General features: G+C 41.5%; 1 protein-coding gene across 6 annotated transcripts in view; it reads left to right on the top strand.

Moving 5' to 3' along the window:
• The window catches only part of Dis3l2 (DIS3 like 3'-5' exoribonuclease 2), a 309,644-nt gene that overhangs the window by 186,931 nt on the left and 102,944 nt on the right, over positions 1 to 19,769 (top strand). For all 6 annotated transcript variants that reach the window (XM_076914866.1, XM_076914868.1, XM_034521596.2 and 3 more), the window contains one exon: positions 16,176 to 16,255. In XM_076914866.1, the coding sequence (XP_076770981.1) occupies positions 16,176 to 16,255 (80 nt within the window). The remainder of the gene's footprint in view (positions 1 to 16,175; positions 16,256 to 19,769) is intronic.

Here is a 19,769-nt window from a genome sequence, read left to right as displayed (position 1 = left end):
ACTGCCCTCACACTGCCTTCACACTGCCCTCACACTGCTCTCACACTGCCCTCACACTGCTCTCACACTGCTCTCACATTCCTTCACACTGCCCTCTCACTGCCTTCACACTGTCCTCATACGTCTTCACACTGCCCTCATACGTCTTCACACTGCCCTCACACTCCTTTACACTGCCCTTAACACTGCCCTCACACTGCACTCACACTCCTTCACACTGCCCTCACACTGCCCTCATATTCCTTCACACTGCCCTCCTTCACACTGCCCTCACACTGCCTGAGCTCTGAATCCTTCCTCTTCATCTTTCATGTGTTGTTACATATTTTTTTATCCAAAGGACTTTGGTCATATACCCTCAAGAATTCTCTAGCAGAGTCCTTCCAGGCAGTAGCTGAAGCCCAAGGCATCACCAGAGACTGTTCCACTCTCAGAGATTGATTGGTGCATGTGCTATAAGCTCTGTTAAAAGCCATTTGTGCCACCTCTAGCCTTTGTTCTAAAGGTTGGAATTGATGGAAAGGGCACCCAGAAATGTTGGCAAGATGGATGGTTCAGAAGATCTGCGCGCGTGTGTGCGTGCACGCGCTCACACACACACACACACACACACACACACACACACACACACACGAAAAAATGTCTTAGTGAGATGGTTCATTGGATAAAGATGCTGCTAACCTCGCCAACCTAAATTCAGCCCATGGAGTCTCCATAGAAGCAGGAGAGAACTGACTTCCACAAGTTGTTCTCTGACCTTCACACTCATGCCATGTACATGCCATGCCATGTACATACTCAATATACATAAATATAAATGAAGTTTAAAAAAATTTAAGAAGAGAAGAACTCAAGAGAATTAATTAAACCACTTCTCAGCCTTTTGGTTAAAATCCAGTGAAAATTTAACTCAGCAAATAATATTTCTAGTATTTGCAACAAGTGGAAACAGACACAATAAATTAAAAACCATTTAAGTGGAGAAACAGTCTTTTCAGAGATTTAAGTATAGAAAAGAAAAAAATTATTTTCTACACATTCCTTTCCTTCTCTCAAAATGTTTAGACAGAACTGGTTCACCAAAGTCCTGTGATAGTGAAGGTCACTACAAGTGGGGAAGCATTTTTGTTCCCAGGGTCCTCGTCCTAACAGGCGCAGCCCAGCTTCTGCCTGGAATCAGATGCAAATGCCACAGTAGCATAGCAAAGATATAGTCCAGTTATACCCAGAAGACATTGGGGACAATGCCACAGTAGCAGAGCAAAGATATAGTCCAGTTATACCCAGAAGACATTGGGGACCCTTACTCAGCTCTGTCTTCAGGAGCTTCCAGATTATATAAACAGGATAATGGGTGGGAGAGTGAATAGACAGCGTTTATAACGTAATTTTGACAAAACTATAATCTGATTAATCTTTATTTTAAAATTAGTCTGGGCCTTATCTCCTTAGGAAAGGCACTGGTGCATGCGGCATAAATAGATTAAGCTCTTGAACAAAGGAGCCAGGTTTTTGTTTTAGTTATCCATGGGCATTTAGCTCAAACAGCCTCACAGTCCTAATTACAGTCACTTCAGGGAGACTCTTACATGCTGTACAATCCTCTAAAGCTAGCTAGAAGCAGCTCAGTGTTGGAGACAGAGAGCATCATTGAACTCTCCGTCTTTGAGGTTTACTTTGCCCTGATAGTCAAATGCTGAAGCTTATAAAAGAAGAAAAGGGAAGAGACCAGGCATAAACGGTGAGCTACTTCAGTTGTAGTGGAAGAGTAGTGCAAATTCAGGGATGGTTCAAAACTTGGAAAGGACCAGGCAGTGGGAGTCAGTCAATGGAGGGGGTGGGGGTGGGGAGGGAGGAACAAGTCTTTTCAAAATGAATGTTTTATTAAGTGGGTGAAGTGGGAAGATGGTGTTTAAGAATCATGAACTGTCTAACTAGGCCTGGCATAGTTCTGTAAAACACTGAGGTCATTTGCCAATTCCCATTTATTATGGTAAGAGGTTTGTACAAGCGATACATAGTACAGTTTAATGAACTTTGCTCTGTAAATAATGACAACATGGATAATATCCATCTTTAAAACATGAAAATAAATATACCTATACTTTAGGATGACCAGGAACTTTATCATTAATTTGTTTAAAGTGAGGAGGCAGACCTGGACCCCTGAAACACAGGCTGTGTGAGGAGCTCCCCAGACCTCTCCTACTCCAAGCTTAGGTGTGGAGAGAGAGGAGCCTTCAATGCTTTATTCTGCCCCACATCCTTATTTGGAGACTCTTGGCACCAAGCAGTAATTGTTAGCATGTTTTCCTCTTGGGAATCTAAGTATTTAACATTAAATCTGCCAGAAATTCACAGTTAGTACACTTCCACCTCTGCTTTTACTTATAGAACCAATTCTGTATAGTGCAATAAGGTTGGACCCAAAATGAAAACTTAGAGACAAAAAAGTTCATACTTTTTCTCTTGAAATTTCTGAAATATTACTCATTTTGTAAAAAGTAAGAATAGAGTTTCTGGTCATCTATAAGTATAACTGATATTTATTTTGGATATATATATATATATAGCCATTATTTACAGAGCAAAGTTCATTAAAATGTACTATGTATTGCTTGTATAAGCATCTTACCATAATAAATGGGAATTGGCAAATGACCTCAGTGTTTTACAGAACTATGCCAGGCCTAGTGAGGCCGTTCATGATGCTTGAACACCATCTTCCCACTTCACCCACTTAGGAAAATATTCATTTTAAGAATACATGTTCCAGGCAGCTCCTATGCCTCCCAGGAAGAATATTTTGAGGTCTCCCAGTGACCAGGGAATAAAGAGATTTGACAGGAGAGCCCTAGAATCCCTGAAGAGCTAGTCCTTTGAAAGAGTCATTGTTATGGACTCTCCCTTTGAAAGAGACCACTTTATCTTGCTTCTAAGCATCTATAGGACAGACAGCATGTTCTGAAAAGAAAATCAGGGTGGTGTTAAAGGTAATCTAGTATGGATAGTGTGTAATTGGAAGAAGGATAGTTCCATTTTTATGGTTGCCATAACAATCATACAGTTGTACAAAAAATGTGCATAGCTTTTATAGAAGAGAGATGGCACCATTGTGATGATTCTTCTCATATCAGAACAACTGTTTTCAGATCTGAAAAATAGCATGTGGCTTAACCCTTCCCCAGTTAGCACAGCATGTTCCCTGAGAAACTTCCAAGTTCCTGGCCGTTGAAATGCATTCACACTTGTATTTGCATCTAAGCCTGATAAATGGATTGAGAATTAAGGATGATGATCCTTTCAACAGCAAGTTCTGAACTCCTGATTTTGGAATTCAAAGGATGGGGGCGGGATATATATCCCGCCTCAAATAGAAATCTAGGAGAGATGTCTAGACATAGTTAATTCCTTGACTTTGTTACTGTTCTGTCCACTAGAATTTAAATTCATTACTCCATTGTGTTTAGTCTCAAAAAAAAAAAAAAAAAAGTCATACTAAGATTTGGTTACAATTTCTGTTTTGTTTTTACATGTTAACTATGTTGCTTCTGGAACTTGTGAATTGAATTTTTGTAGTATATTTAAGTTAAAATATATCTATCCATACACTACTTTTTAAAAATCTATCCCCCCCCCCATTTTTGTATTAATATAGCCTCTCTTAAGGAAAAATACTTGGAATTTGACTCTTTTAGACATACAAATAAATACCCATTTGATAAAATTTGATATAAAAAATTTATGTACCTTCAAGTTCAGTGTAAAGCTGTCAAATTTGGATATTGTACATAAAATGAAGTTCCTTTCAATGTATGTATGTATGTACATTCATATGTTTTTGAGACAAGATCTCACTATGTAGCCCTGGCTGGCCTGCAGCTTTCTATATAGACTAGTCTTGTCCTCTAACCCACAGAGATCTGCCTACTTCTGTCCACCTCTGCCTCCCTAGTGCTGATACTAAAGGCATGCACCACCCTGTACAGCAAGATAGTTATTCTTAAGTATTGTGATAGAGGTTCATTTGAAACTGGCCTTTGTCTTCCCCAACCCCCACCTTTTTGTCTTCCGTTCTTTTTCTGCTGAATGAAATCCTTCCACAGATTCCGTTCACCTACCATAGCAAAACACTCTGACCCTTCTTTAGATCCTGCCTGAACCTGGACAAATCTCACCACTCCATGACCCATATTCCCAAACCATCCTCTTCTGTGCCCCCCACTCAGCAGGAAACAGCCAGAACAGAGACTTTACCCTGCTTACCATGGCAGTGGAGTGAAGGATTGACCCTGGGATGGAGGTGACAGTACAGATGAAGATAGTATAATGTGAAAATACAGCAGAATGTTCAAAATGTACACTTAGCCTGTGAATGTACAGTGGAATAACATTGACAGACACATTATGTTTCTCCACAATGATGGAATTTATTAAATAGCAACAAATTCACAAACTGTAGCCAAATAATCATGATTTCTCTTAATAGCCAGTTGAAGGAAACCAGATACTTTGTGTTTTTAAATTGTTCGTTCATTTTTAATCCCAATCTTTACTAGTAATATTAACTATAAGATCACTCGGTAACTGCATCTATATCTACATAACTATATATTTAATTTTTATTAGTCAATATTCTCAAAGTCCATCTTAAAGTAACCACAGTTTGATATTTTAAGTCTGGATTATAGGGAAAGTATTACCAAAGTAAAAGAGAAAGGAACAAGCTGGGCAGGGGTGGTTTAATCCCAGCTCTCAGGAGGCAGAGTAAGGCAGATCTCTGAGTTCCATGCCAGCCTGTTCTGCAGAGTGAGTTCCAGGACAGCCAGGGTTATATAGAGAAACTGTCTCCAAAAAACAAAAGAGAGGGAGAAAAAGAAACAGTTATTCAGAAATCTTGGGATAAAAAGACTTTCTGGGCCTAGGGAGTCACCCACCATCCTCACCCCAATTGGTATAGATAGATACTGTTTTCAGAACATTGGAAAGCCTAGCTCTTAGGTCATCTGAAACAGGATGTGTTCAGAGACAAAGCTAGCTGCCTTTGTCCTGTCTGTAGAAGCTCTTTGGTTGAGTAAGTTTAGTGTTGTGAGTGAGCTCATGGGGGAAGGCTATGACCTTTGTCCTGAGCAAACAGGAGACTCACTTCTTTCATGGCATCTTCCCATGGTGCACTCTACCCAGATTCCAGTGCTGGTGCCATCGTTGTCGGCAGCTGCTCTGCTCTGTCTTCTCTGCCTGTGCTCTGCTGTCAGTGCTTTTTATTTTCTCTCTTTTGCTCCACAAGAGCCTAGCTGGATAGAAACCTTTGTGTATTCTCAAATAGGTCCTGAGCACCTAGGACAGTAGATGCCCACTACATATTTGTTAGATGAAAAAGATCTGGCTTTTTTTTTCTCTTCGTTTCCAATACCTTTTTCATGTTGATGCTTCATTGGTTCCAACAACTTGGACTTATTCTTGACAAAAAAAATTGAAAATTTATGAAAAGGACTACAATTATGCACAGTTATAATCCATTTAAGAAAAAAAAAAGAATGGGCATATTTTCTTGGGAAGTGTCATGTTTGAAAGGTTTTGTGGTTTAAAGGGAGTCAGTTAATCTTTGTGGCTACAAAGGGGCCTAAACAGTTTCTCAGCCATATTTCAGTGCAGCCTCCCACCATGTTTTGTAACTGTCAGTGCTACCGAAAGTTGTAGGCATGCCTAATGAAGCAATGACCTCTTCCCCCATTCTCCATCCCAAGTATTTAAGATGTGGGTTAGCTTGGGTTTGGAGACACCATGGATTTGGTGTGTGAGTGAGCATCTAAACAGTAGTGATTCTATGACTGTGGTCCCTAAAGTAATACAGTGACTTTTAGTCTGTCTGTCTGTCTATCTACCTACCTACCTACCTCTATTTCACATGGATTGAGGATACAGACCAGTCATAGGCTCTGGATCAATACACACACACACACACACACACACACACACACACACACACACACACAGAGAGAGAGAGAGAGAGAGAGAGAGAGAGAAACACAGAGACAGAGATAGACTGAGAGACATACAAATAGACACACAGAGGGAGACAGAGACAAAGACAGACAGACACACAGAGAAAGAGAGAGAGAGACAGAGACAGACAGACACAAAGAGAGAAAAAGAGAGAGACACAGAGAGAGAGACAGAGAAAGAGAAAGAAAGAGAGAGAGAGGAGGGAATGGATAAACCAGAAAGTGATGGGATGATTTAAGTATAGGAGACAGCAAAACACAGTGGAAAGATAAAGAATGGTAAAGAAAGGAGAGTTCTCTAAGCCTAATTTGATTTGAGCCATTTAAAGGTTTAAATATTAAACAATAAAATTAAATCTAGGTACTCAGGAATCTGAAGCAAAAACTTGATTTTGAGTTCAAGGTTAATCTTGATACATAGTAAGATCTTGTCTCAAAAAAATAGTAGCAGTAATCTATGATATATTAAATTTTTAAAAAATCAATAACTTTGTAAAAATATAAAAAGGGGAGAGCGAAAGAGAGAGAAGATAAGCTGGACAGTGGTGGCGCAAACCTTTAGCCCCAGCACTTAGGAGGCAGAGACAGGCAGATTTCTGAGTTCGAGGCCAGCCTGGTCTACAGAGTGAGTTCCAGGACAGCCAGGACTACACAGAGAAATCCTGTCTCAACACACCCCCCCCCCAAAAAAAAAAGAGAAGGTTTGGAGGGAGACGGGAGAAGCAAATATGGCTGAATGGTGACCTCTGAGGAGTTGTTGATGGAGAAAGTGAATTTGGAGAGTTGCTGTGAGACCCATGCTACCACACATCTCAGTTTGTAGCCTGGGCTGACTTAAAACTCCTGATCCTCAGCCTTGAGACTCACCTCTGATGGGTCTTTATAGCTCATTTTATAGCTGCTCTTTCAGTGTCCCTAAGAACTCAGAGAGAGGAAGGTTGTGGTGAGCACAGTCTCTGCATTTGAACCATGGCTGCTCTGGTTGGCTCTGGCTCCCTGGCTTTACGGTAGCAGTGGAGCTTGTCGTGTGGCATTCGCAGAGCCACGAGAAGTTCAGTGGGTGAGTGAGGAAAAGGATGAAACAGGGAAGAGTCACTTCAGGTGCTTCTGAGTCCCATTTCATCCTTGTCTTAGAAAAAGTCAAAGAGCCTACGAACCACATTCATTTTCGGATGTCTGCCAGCACTTGAGGCTTCTTTTTGTGGAGCCACAGTTAAACTTTCCTGGCTAGATAAAAGAGGCTTTCCTAGAATGCCGTGCCATTTCTCTCCACCCATAGTATGTCTTCGTGAGTGCCACTTCATTACTGAGTGGAAGGTAGAAGAACGGGATCGGTGACCTTAGACTTTTATCATTTTAAAAAATCTTCAATTTGACTCAGCATCGGCTGTGTCACTAGAACTGAGGGAGAGAATTAGTATTAAGGTTTTGGCAACTGCCATTTTTAAAAGTGGTGGTTGCACCCCTTCCTAGACTAGGAAAGGCAGGGTAAACTTTGAGTGGTCATTCCAGCTAATAGACACTGAAACACTCACCTGGTGGGCCTCTGTGGCAGTGTCCTCAGGGGGACAGTACCGTGGATAAGTACTCTCTTTGTCTCTTTCTTCTGATATGCTTTAAATAAAAATTTTTACTCTCTCTATTAATCATGACACCATATAACTAAGAAGGTGTTGGAATAAATATTTTATCCCTTATCCTATGAAAGTTATTTCTTAGATGATTTTCCATTCTTTTTACCCATTCACCACCATTGACCCAGATCCTTCCCCCCATCATTGCTTGCTCTCAAGAGGACAGACCCAGAGTCACGGGCAAAGGAGGACCTCTATAAATTCTGTTAATCTGGAAATGGTTCTCAAACCACAGTTTGTAAAACACTATTTTATGAGAAAAGAAGATGGGATGAAGACAGAAAAGGACACCCTTGGAAACAATAACAGTGTGGTGTGACCACAGGATCTCATGCCAGGAAGTCATGAGTTCTAATCTTAAATGTGTTTCCCAAGGCACAGTAGCAACATTGAATGGAAAAATGCTAAAGAGAACCCTTTGGTTATTTTTTCATTCATCTCTCAAGCAACTCCTCATTGCATGTATACTCTCAGTATTATAGATACAAATGAATGTCGGCCAGATCTGGTACTGTCTCTGGCTTCTCACAATGGTAAGATCTGTACATAAGTAAATAACAGTATATCCAGGACAATGGCCAGTGCCATCAGAGAAGAGCAGATTGCAAGCATGGGTAGAATTGGACAGAGAATGTAGCTTCCATTCTGTAGAGTCCTGGAGATCCCTGAGGAAAGATGGCATTGTTCCTGGGTCTTTAAAAGCAAGGTTGGCCTTAGACCTTAGAAACTGGTAGGGCGAGTCTCGCTGTGCAGGAATAGAACAAACAGTGGTTGAGAGAATACAGGATACAGACAAGTTGGGAATGTGAGATTGAAATAGAGAAGTGTCTGAAAAGCTTTGACACCTAAGTTGAATTTCTGTTTTATTATTTAAGGAGCTGCAAAGGGGGTTTAGACTATATATTTACCATCTGCTAAATAATTTGGCAATAACCATGACCTTGAGAAATTTCTGTGATAAGTGGTAGGGGTCAAGGCTAAAATCTAATAAGGTGAATAGTCACAGAGTACTGTGGAGACTAGGCAACTGCTTCTAGCTGAAAGGGGTTAGAGATGATGGCACCTTGAGGGGAAAGAAGATGTGCAAGACAGAGGAGCAGAAATCTCTTCAGTGCACTTCTTTCTTGGGCTCTTGGCTGAATCATAAGGGAGTACATAAGGCTTTTAATTATTCTTTGTGTATTTTTTTCTAGAACCAGTGGCTTCAAATAAAATAGATTGCCTTGAAACTTTACTGTCCCTTTAAAAAGTTCTGCTAGCCCCTCAGTCACGTTCTTTCAGATTATATAACTAGCATTCTGCAGCAGCCTCCTGGCGGCTCATTCTTTCCCTCCCCTACCTGGCACTTTCTTTTCTGTGGGTCAGGTTTAGCTTCTTTCTAACCATTGTTGCGGAACTCTTTAAATATTTGGTCTCACAGGTTCTAAAAGCTGGCAGGCTAGGCTGCTCTCTGCATGTTGTGAGACCAAAGCCTTCCAAAAAGGGGCCCAGTAAAGTCTCAAGCATGTTAGCAGAGCAAAGCAGCCAGAGGATGCAGTGCCCTCATCCATACCCAACAGCTCCCAGCCACTGTGGCCCATGACCAGAAGCAGCCCTCACTCACCACACCATCATTGTCATGGCAGGTTCCTAATCATGGAGATGACAGTAGGTTAACTCACTAGGTCTCAGCACTGAGGACTGTGGCTTATCAGGGGCACACACTATTCATTACTGCTTTGATTTCCATAGTGGGACAGGAAGTCTAGAGTCCACTCCAGCAGAGCAAATCCTCCTTGGGAGCATTCTAAGTTTGACACTATCTAGAAGTTTGTTCTTCGTCCATACTGCCATGACTCTTTGTCCGAGCATGCCCTCAACAGTCTAATCTTAGTATATATGGATTTAGTTATGCTCCATCCCCCTCAATTTAGCTTTGAGAAGCTTGAGATACTATATATAATGCAGTGGCATTCTTAAAATTGGGAAATGGGGCAAAACATGTCTTTGAATAGGAAAATAGGTAGAACCAAGGTAGAAGCTAGAAACCACAAATGTCTTCTAGAAGATGGATTTTCTGAGTTTCCTGGGAGTCAACGTAAAGACAGAAATTTAAGCATAAAAATGTGTGTGTTTGCCAGGCTGTGGTGGCACATGCCTTTGATCCCAGCACTTGGGAGGCAGAGGCAGGTGGATTTCTGAGTTTGAGGACAACCTGGTCTACAGAGTGAGTTCCAGGACAGCCATAGAGAAACCCTGTCTGAAAAACACACACACACACACAAAAAAAAAAAAAAAAAAAAACCAAAAAACAAACAAACAAACAAAAAAGTATGCATTTGTGAGATCATCTCACAAGACTGTTTGCTTGCATTGTGCCAACTTTATCCATAAGTATACATAAAAGAACACTGCTCAGACTGGCTCTTGTGTTCACCAGTCTTCCTGCAGTACGCAGCTTAGCCCTGTGTTGGCTTCTTACGATTTCTCTCAGGGTGGGCCGACATGGTGCTAAACCCTTCTATAGGCCAAAGGTTGCACTGGAGGTCTGTGCAAAATGTCCCATTACAGGTCATTGATCTTCAAAAGCTCTTCCTTGTAGAACCCAGCTTCAGGAAGATGCTGGATGACAGAAAAGAGCCAGGGGCAGATGAATCAGGCAGCAAATGCACCTGGCAGGACTGCTGGTACCTACTTAAAGGCACTAAGAAGTCCTAAAGTTAGTAGATTGATCCAGCATATACAAATTGATTGAATGTTTTCATTTAGTGCATTAGAAAATCAACTTGAAGTTACCAATGTTCTATCAAAAGCGTGTAGTAATGTCATTCAGGGTTGAGGATCAAGCCTTGAGTAGAGCAGCTGTTCTGTCGCTAAGCTACACTCCCATTCTCTCACAGAGTAAGACTCTCAACAGACTGCCTGTGTTACAGCTAGCCAATGCTGCTATTGTGTCAAAAATATATGTCTGTCCCAATAAAACAATATCTAAATTTATATAAGTAAACTAATATAATTTTCATGTGCCATGAAATCATTCTCCTTTAATTTGTTTTCAACCATTTAAAAATGCAAAACTGAGGCTGTAGAGATGGCTTAGCAGTTAAGAGCACTGGCTGCTCTTCTAGAGGACCCAGGTTCAATTCCCAGCATTCACAAGATAGCTTACAACTGTCTGTAACTCTAGTTGCAGAGGATCTAACACCCTCTTCTGGCTTTTGCAGACATCAAACACACAAGTGGTGCATATACAAACAAGCGGACAAAGTACCCATTGCATAAAATAAAAATTTAAAATGTAATAAAAATGTGAAAGCTGATGTTGGCTTTCAGGCTGTTTACAACCAGGTAACAGGCCATGCTTGCATGCAGACCCTTGTCCCGGAGTACCACTTGCTCAGCTTACCTTCACAGTAAGACCCCTGAGTACTGTTCCTTGTTGTTTGTTCACTTTAATTTAGACTTTATATTCTTGGCTTAAGAGTAGATCGAAAAGATCATGGTAGAATAAACTAGGATTTTACTCAGAAAATAACTCTGGGAGAGCAAGGGGAAATTTTTCTAATCTAACCACAGAAGTTGTACTGTATTGCTGATGACTAGGTCTGTTTCAGGCTGGAAATGTCCTAGTAGGCATTAGCATTCATTCATTGTGTTCTTAGAAATGAAGGCCCAGAGCCTCTGGAGACATTTACAAAGATACAGCTTACTAGTTAATCCTCCACGTAAATAAATAAGCCATGCCCCACCCAAACTAACAGCATTTTTTATTTTGACCTCAAAGGACATTCTTTCAGCATCTTATGATGTCATCATGATGAAATAAAAGGACCACAGCATCCCCGCTAACCCGTGTAACATGTCAGATTCAGTTACACAAGTACTTTTTATTGAGTAATCAGTGTTTATAAAGCATTTGACTAGGTTTTATGAAGGAGACAAAAAATGAGCAAGGAGCAAGGAACAGTCCATTCCTCCTTTACCTTGTGAACTAAGTTCAAGGTCCTCCCCGTTGTACAGTTTATTACTGCATAATGAGAATCAATTTCATCTTCCTGGGACTTTCTGTTACCATTCATCCAATGTTTCATTGTATACCAGTCAGAATGGCTAAGATTTAAAAACTAAATGAATGAACAAGTAAAGGAAGCAGATGCTAGCTGGCGTGGGTGTAAGGAAGGGGAGCACTGTGTTAATGGCAGGACTGCACACTGCCACATTCACTATGGAAATGAGTATGCAAGTTCCTCAGCAGACTAGATGGAGATCTACCACATGGTCCAGCTGTACCACTCCTGGGAAGACTTCCCAGGGATTCTCTGTCCTCAGTACAAAGAACACTGCTTATCTGTGTTCATTATTACTTTATTCATAGTAGCCAGAAGTGAAGAAGAGCCTAGAAGACTATCATCTAGTGAATAGATAATGAAAATGTAGTACATACACACAATGGAATATTATTAAGCTATAAAGAAAAATGAAATTATGAAATTTGCAGGTAAATGGATGAATCTGGAAATCACTTTGGAATAACCCAGTCCCCAGTAGACAAATGTTGTATGCTCTTTTTCATATGCTAGCTTTAAACCTTCAGTTATGTGCGTTTAGAGTACCCATAGAAATCAAGAAACTAATAACGGGGTCATGAGGGGAAGATTTCATGGAAAAGGAGAGAGAATGCAAGTACTGTAGAGTAGGGAAAAGGAACAGTGATCAGGAAGGGCTAAATGAGAGTGCTGGAGAAGAGGCTGGAGAGATGGCTCGGTGGTCAAGACAGAAGACCCAAGTTTGTTTCAGCATCACAGCAGGTGACTCCCAACTGTCTGTAATGCCAGCTTCAAGGGATCCAGTGCCTTCTTCTGGCATACGTCATAACATCAAATAAACACATCTTTTTAAAAATGGGTTAGAGGATGGAAGGACAGCAAAGAGGAGGGAATATGGGAAAGAATAACTAATAGACTTTTGAAAATGCCATACGGAAGCATACAACTGTAGAATATGTATATACACATGTACATATGTGTGTATATATATACATATATAAAAGGAGTTTAAATGGAGTTATCCTAGACTTTCTCCCCCACACAAACATTAAAGGCTCATTGCTCTTGGTCACCTCCAGAATTCATAGGACTTGGGAGATCAAGCGAGTATCGACCTAGAATCTTCATCCCACTGGCTACATTTCATAGTACTGAATTGTCCTATGTATGTACTGGGTGAGTGATTTATAGTCTTACCCACTGTGAATCATGAAAGTTAAAGTAATAACTGGCCTGGCAAGACATGGCCACTTATTAAATAGTGGTGCAAATGTTATAAAAGTAACCAATTACTTTCTGATTGGATTTAATGCCTGCTTCACAAGATGGAATTCATACCTGATACTATAAACTAGACCAAAACTTGTGGCTGACTAGGTCATAGGCCCTAAGGGAGAACCTAATACTGTTATTCTGCTAAATGGACATAGTAATAAACTGTCCCTAAATTAATCTTTATACCCATGTATTAGTACATCTCTTAACCCTCATCAAAGAAGCTTCTTTTTGCGGTAGATGGAGATTAATACCGAGAGCCATAATTCATCAATATGCAGAGAATAAGAGTCTGGAGAGTCTACCTACCTCTAAATGGATGATCTATATTATAATCTCTCCCCCACAAAGTTCAGGGGTCACTGCAGAAGAGGAAGCAGGGAGATTGTAGTGGGTGTCTGCAGTCAAACAGTATTTGCTGGACATGACAGTACTGTCTAAATACCTAAACTTAAAGGACCTGTGACCGCACACGCAAGACCTGCACAAGATCAAGCCGGCCAAAATCCCAGCGTGGATGGAAGAGGGGCTCAAGAATTCCACCCTTAGCTGAGGAGCTGCTACAATTGATGGCTGCAAGAAGACGAAGAGTCAGTTTTCTTCAAGGATATGGACCCTATGAGGCTACCTATTCACCAGTAGGTAGTCCTACAGCCACACACACAGGAAGCACTAAAAGGACTTGGGTTTTTGTCTGCTTGCTTTTTTTTTTAAAGAGTCTTTGAAGTTGGAAGGGAAAATGGTTGTGGGAGAGGGAAAGAACTGGAGGGGAGGGAATGGGGAATGGGTTTGATCAAAACATTATATGCAAGTATGGGAATCTCAGACATTGAGAAAAGAAAGTCTAACATACATCCCAATTTTAAATTATTTCTAAATGAACAAACAGAAAAATTGACCTGTGTTTGGTGTGCATAAATCACATATAGATCTTAGACACCACAGACAAGATTAGCAAAATTCTAACCCCTGCCCTCCATTCACACCTCATTCTCAGGCCCTGACAACCACTGATTTGCCCTCTGTCATTCTAAGTCTATACTTTTGAGATTGTTGAAAACAGAATCATACCAAACAAAGTGTATTCTTTTGTAGTGTTTAACTTTCCTTTAATACTGGGTATAGATTGAACCAAAGCACTCAGACATGGACCAGCAGCTCTCCTACTGAGCTATGCTCCAGCCCCCTGTTAGTTTATTTTAATTTTTGGAGATTATAATATAATTACATTATTTTATCCCTTTCCTTTCTTCCCTCCATTCCCTCCCATATGCTCCCTCCCCAGGCACTCGATGCACATGAGTGTGTGCGCACGCACACACACTTCATGGCCTCTTTTCCTTTAATTGTCATTGTTGTTTTTGGTGGTGGTGTGTGTGTGTGTGTGTGTGTGTGTGTGTGTGTTTCCAAATACATAAACACAACCTACGATGTTCCATATAATTTCACTTGTATGTATATGTTTTTAAGGCTGACCATTCAGTACTGGATAACCAATTGGTGTGCTCCTCTCAAACTTACTTAGTTGCTGGTTGTTCTTAGTCTAGGGTTAAGGCCCCGGGGGCTTTCACCATTCATTCACATTGAACTGAGTGTAGCTTCTTTGACATTTCTAGATGACATAGCCTCACACCAAACTGCTGATTCCTCTGGCTACTAAACTCTTCCCATGGTTTCCCTGAGCCTTAGGTGCAGGAGTTGTGTTGTAGATGTAGCTGTGGGAACTGTACTCACAATTCTGCATTTTAATTGGTTGTGGTTTTCTATAATGGTATTCATCCAACAAAGAGCAGTTTCCTTGAAGAAGGGTAAGAAATATACTTACCTGTGGGTATAAGGATAAAATTTTCAAGTGTAGTTAGGGATTGTGCTGGTTTAGTAGATCTTGCCTTCACTATCCCTGTGTAGTTAGCTTGCTAGTACCAGGCATGATTTCTGTCTTGTTGAGTGGGTCTTCTGCTCAGTTAGAGAACTCTTGGTCACCATCAGGCTATGCATGCGGCTACTGCACCCTTAGGGTTATCTTGCCATGATGTTCATTGTTGTTGCTTGTAAGCATCATAGCTGAGTTTGACTGTTGGTTGCTTCTCTCCTTTGGAAACTTGCTTAATGCCTTCTGGTACAACGAAAGCTAGTCCCAAGAGAGGAGACTTTCCAGTCAGATCCAGCTCAGGTTCTCTTAGTCCTATCTGAAGTACATAGTGTCTTCAGCTTGCTGTAGTGTACGTGTAGAAGTCATAAAACAGTTTTAAGGAGTGGATCCTCCCCTTCCACCTTTGTTGAAGGAGGGTCTCTCTTTTTGTTTCTGTCATACTGTGTACCCCAGGCCAGCTGACCCATGAGCTTCTGCGTTCCATAGTTGTGCTGGAGTTACAGATGTGTGCACCACATTTAACCTTCTGTGTGGGTTCTGAGTGAGGTAGTTGGCTGTCCCAGGGACAAAGATTGGGATCTGGTCTGTTTCTGACATAATATAATAGAATTATATTATGCGTAGATAGGTTAACTATATGACCCCATTTTTTCTTCAGTATAGAATTCTTTTCTTTAAAAAAATGGATATTTTCTTTATTTACATTTCAATTGTTTTCTCCTTTTCAGTTTTCCCCTTTGGAAACCCTTTATCCCATCTCCCCTCCCCCTGCCTCTATGAGACTGCTCTCCCACCCACCCACCTACATCTTCCTGCCCTGGCATTCCCCTACACTGGGGCATGGAACACTCTCAGGCCCAAGGGCCACTCCTCCCACTGATGGCCTCCAACAAGGCCATCCTCTGCCACATATGTGGCCAGAGCCATGGGTCCTTCCATGTGTACTCTTTGGTTGGTGGTCCAGTCCCTGGGAGCTCTGAGGTATGACCCCATTTTTAAAAAAATAACCTGTTCCTGGGTCTTGTCCCCATCTCAGATGCCATGTAACATTCTTTGGCATACTCTGTTGACCTGGATGAGAGAGGGGACAGGAAAGTGTCTGTAGCTGATCCTTGAAGGAACTGGTCCCACATACCCTGTGCACAGGGAGGCCACAGATCAAACCTCCCCGCTGCCTGATGACACCTGTTCTCTCTCAGGGCAAGGAGAAGTTGGGGTCAAGTCGCAAAGAGGAAGAGAATAGTGATCCCATCTCTGTCTCTCCTGCCTCACATTTCTCTCTCCTTCTGTGTAAAACAAACTGTTCTTTAACATTCGGTGACAGTGGGTTATTTGTGCTAATTCTGTTTTCCATCTTTCCTAGAAAAGATTGTATCTTCACCATTGACCCATCAACTGCTCGAGACCTTGATGATGCCCTCTCCTGCAGGCGGCTCACTGACGGTAGGATAGAAATCCCTCTGCTGCTCTGTGCAGTAGGCAACCTACACACCCACATGCTGTGTGCCCATGTCAGCCTTCCTTGTGCTGTTTTAGCAGCTTAATGGACAAGGATGGATTTGCTTCATTCCTGAAATTGGCTAGTCAAGCTAACGATTGAGTCCCCATGGAGGCTCTGGTGAGGGAGAGGAGGAGAAATATCCTCTCACTAGCTCTCTGAGTGTCTTAGACGAAGTAGTCATGAAAGCACAAGAGCTACATCTAGGCCTTGGCCCTCCTGTTAGCTTGGGTATGAGGAGTTGTAGGAAGACCCCTGTGGGCTCTACCCAAGAGAGACTGATGTTTCCTTAAGGTCAGCATAGAGGGGGCTCTCTCAAGACATGCTGTATAGCGGGGCATCAGCAGGCAGTACCTCCTGAAACAGGTTGTCTAGACCTGACCTGCAGAAGCTTCTCTACTCCCGATAGCTCTCTGTCTATTAAAAAGATTATGAGGGCTGGAGAGATGATGGCTCAGTGGTTAAGAGCACTGACTTGTACTAACTACTCTTCCAGAGGTCCTGAGTTCAATTTCCAGCAACCACATGGTGGCTCACAACCATCTGTAATGGGATCCAATGCCCTCTTTTGGTGTGTCTGAAGATAGTGACAGTGTACTCACATACATAAAATAAATCTTTAAAAAAAAAAAAAAAAAAAAAGATTGTGAATGGCTAATTGTTAAGGGTCCCAGTCTTAGATGACTGTAGCAGAAAGAACAGCAGCAGCTGATTGTCAAAGGACCTGTGGACACTGTGAGGGGAAAACCCTCACAGTTCCTTCCATCCCCACAGATACGTTTTCTAGGTATGTCTGACCTTTTCTTAGGGGTGCCTTAGTTACTACTGTGACACTGATTGTTCTTGAAGATTACTTTAGACTAACATGGCCTTTGATGGTATACCAGTGAGGTGTGTGCATCTTTTTATTTTAGTCTGTCACAGAGCATTGATGGCCCACCTTCAAAGTATCCATCCCTCATCTTCCCCTGGTGTAAACCTCTGTGTTTCCTTCTCTATTGCAATAAATAGTGATGATTGGCAGACAGAAGCTAAGAGACAGAACATGCTGCCTAAAACTGCTTTAGCTTCTTTCAGTAGGAGCTCTCTCCACCACCCCCTCCAATAGTCCTGTGGATAAGGCTTATGTGTGCTAGGCAGCACTCTGTTACTGAGCTGTACCCTCAGCACAGTATTCTCAGCTATAAGTTTCTATAATCTAAAATTAGAGCAGGCTACTTACAAGAGCACACTTTGGCCTCACGTACATCCCAAGCACACTCTGCTGTGCACAGAGGCTGCAGCAAACAGCTCTCTGTACATCTTACTCTCCAAAGCTCCATATGAACAGTGTCCAGGCAGAGGCCTGGTGACGCTGGGCCTTCCTCCCCTTGGGGTTAAAGCTCTTCTTGTTAGTGGTTTAAAACAGCTGTCCATTTATTCTCTCTAGTTTTAAGTTGTCTATAGCAGAAGTCTAATACCTGTCTCTCTATCTCTGCTTGCCCCAAACTCTTGAACTTGCAGGGAGAGCAGGGAGCTAGCATATGTCCTTCCTCACTCACTCTGCAGAAGCCACTTCTTGTCTAGTATGCAAGTGTTAGAGCAAGGGTTTCATGGAGAAAATGAGGGGAAAGTGCTGCAAGAGAAGCAGATTAGCAGCAAATAATATTCTTTATTTGTCAGACCATAGAAAACTACATAGACATTGTTCTGCAGAGATTTCAGCCACAGTGGGGGAAATAAGTTATCAAAAGACTAAAGGAAAAGGGAGAAGTCAGCCAGGAAAATGCCAGAGAAACTTCACAAGTGTAGGCATACAGAACTGAACTGGAGATTATGAGCAAGGTCCATGAGGGGTGCAGGAACAGAGGTGAGGAAGAGAAGAATCTGTGGAAACAGGTGGCAGAAGGAAAAAAAGAAAAGACAGAGGTGCTTCTCCTGGATGGTGGGGAACTATCCACAGGTAGAAATTGCAAAGTCAGGAAGACATACTGGTTTTGGACAGGCTACCACATGAAGTTGCCTGTCTCATGATATGCATTTATATGAATCACTGCTAACCTATTTTTAAAGGACAAGAGACTAAATAAACTGAGTAGATGATGTCAGCTATAGCAGGAGAGCCCTGAGGGAAGACAAGCGACATACCCAGTACAGAGAGCGAGCCTCCTATGATGATGAGATCACAGGCCATTTTCCTCTCTGCTCTACTGTCCAAATTTTATAATGTGGTAATAGTAGCTTTATAATGAAAAAACGTTGTAGTAAAAAATTATGAGGTGCCAGAAATCCCAAGCTGCCCAGTAGTCACCCATCACACAAGGTGATCAGAGCCTTCTATGTGCTTGGTATTTCTTGCATTCCAGAGAGACAGTTGACATCTGTGTATCTGGCAGTGAAGCAGCAAAAGGAAGAAACCAGGGAAGTCTTGGGAAAGGCCAAGGTAGTCAGTCAAGCATTTTTATGGTGGCACTTCCACAGTTGGCCATTGGGACAACTGGTTCTGCCAGGATCATTTATCCAGGGAGATGAAAAGCGAATGGGCAATTCCAGTTTGGATTGAGATGGCGTTGGCTAAGTTCAGGTTCCATTAGTTACCAGTTTATGTCAGTTCCTACTTAGAGGAAAATAGTTACTGTTTTAAAAAGCAAATAATGTTTTCTGGCCATATTTACATAATCTAAGTTTATTTAAATAAAATACTGTATAAAGGGTATGTTTTTCTTTGGTCTCACAGAAATCATCTGAATGGCTATTATGTGAAAAATCAACTCTATAGACAGAGCCTTCTGATACTCACACTTCCTTTCATAGAGTTTCAGGTTACACCCAGGTCTTTCCTATCAGGTGCAAGATACAGACAACCAATTGTGTAAAGTATTAAAAGTAACTGAAAGGAGGAGAAAGCCTGTCTCTACTTCACTTCCAAAGCAGAGCTTCTACCATGCATCTGATCTGGGATTCACTCCTTTAGTCCCAAACACACCTAAGGGGAAGGAGCACTCCCTAGCAATGTGGATTCTTTCACTTTGCTTAAGAAAATATTTAATAAAACGTGGTATTGTAATGATATCCCAGAATCTAAAGACAGTAAATCCCAGTTCAGTGTTTTATGATTGTAACAGATTGCTTGCAACAACACCTCACAGTTGACCTCCCATTAGTCTGGGAATACCACAGTTGTAAGCTCACCCTCTGGTTTCTTAATAACTCTTGCAGCATCCACTTTATTGAATATCCAGATTGCATTTGAACTTGTTACTTTAAAGCCTATTCTGCCATAAGATTGTGTGACTCTTAGGAAATCCTCCCCTGAAAGAATCAGAAGTACTGTTATCTTTCTGCAGTTCTCCGTTTGTTAGTCCTAATAATGCTCCTCAGAGCCCTTCAACACAAATACAGTGACTCATGTGAATATCTTTCTAAACAAGAGCTATCATTTATCTTCTGACTCATAACATCTCAGCTAAGGAACCTAAA

Source organism: Arvicanthis niloticus, chromosome 17, assembly GCF_011762505.2.
Source record: "Arvicanthis niloticus isolate mArvNil1 chromosome 17, mArvNil1.pat.X, whole genome shotgun sequence".
In the NCBI taxonomy this organism is placed as follows: Eukaryota; Metazoa; Chordata; class Mammalia; order Rodentia; family Muridae; genus Arvicanthis; species Arvicanthis niloticus.
This window is presented reverse-complemented; position numbering and strand designations above follow the sequence as displayed.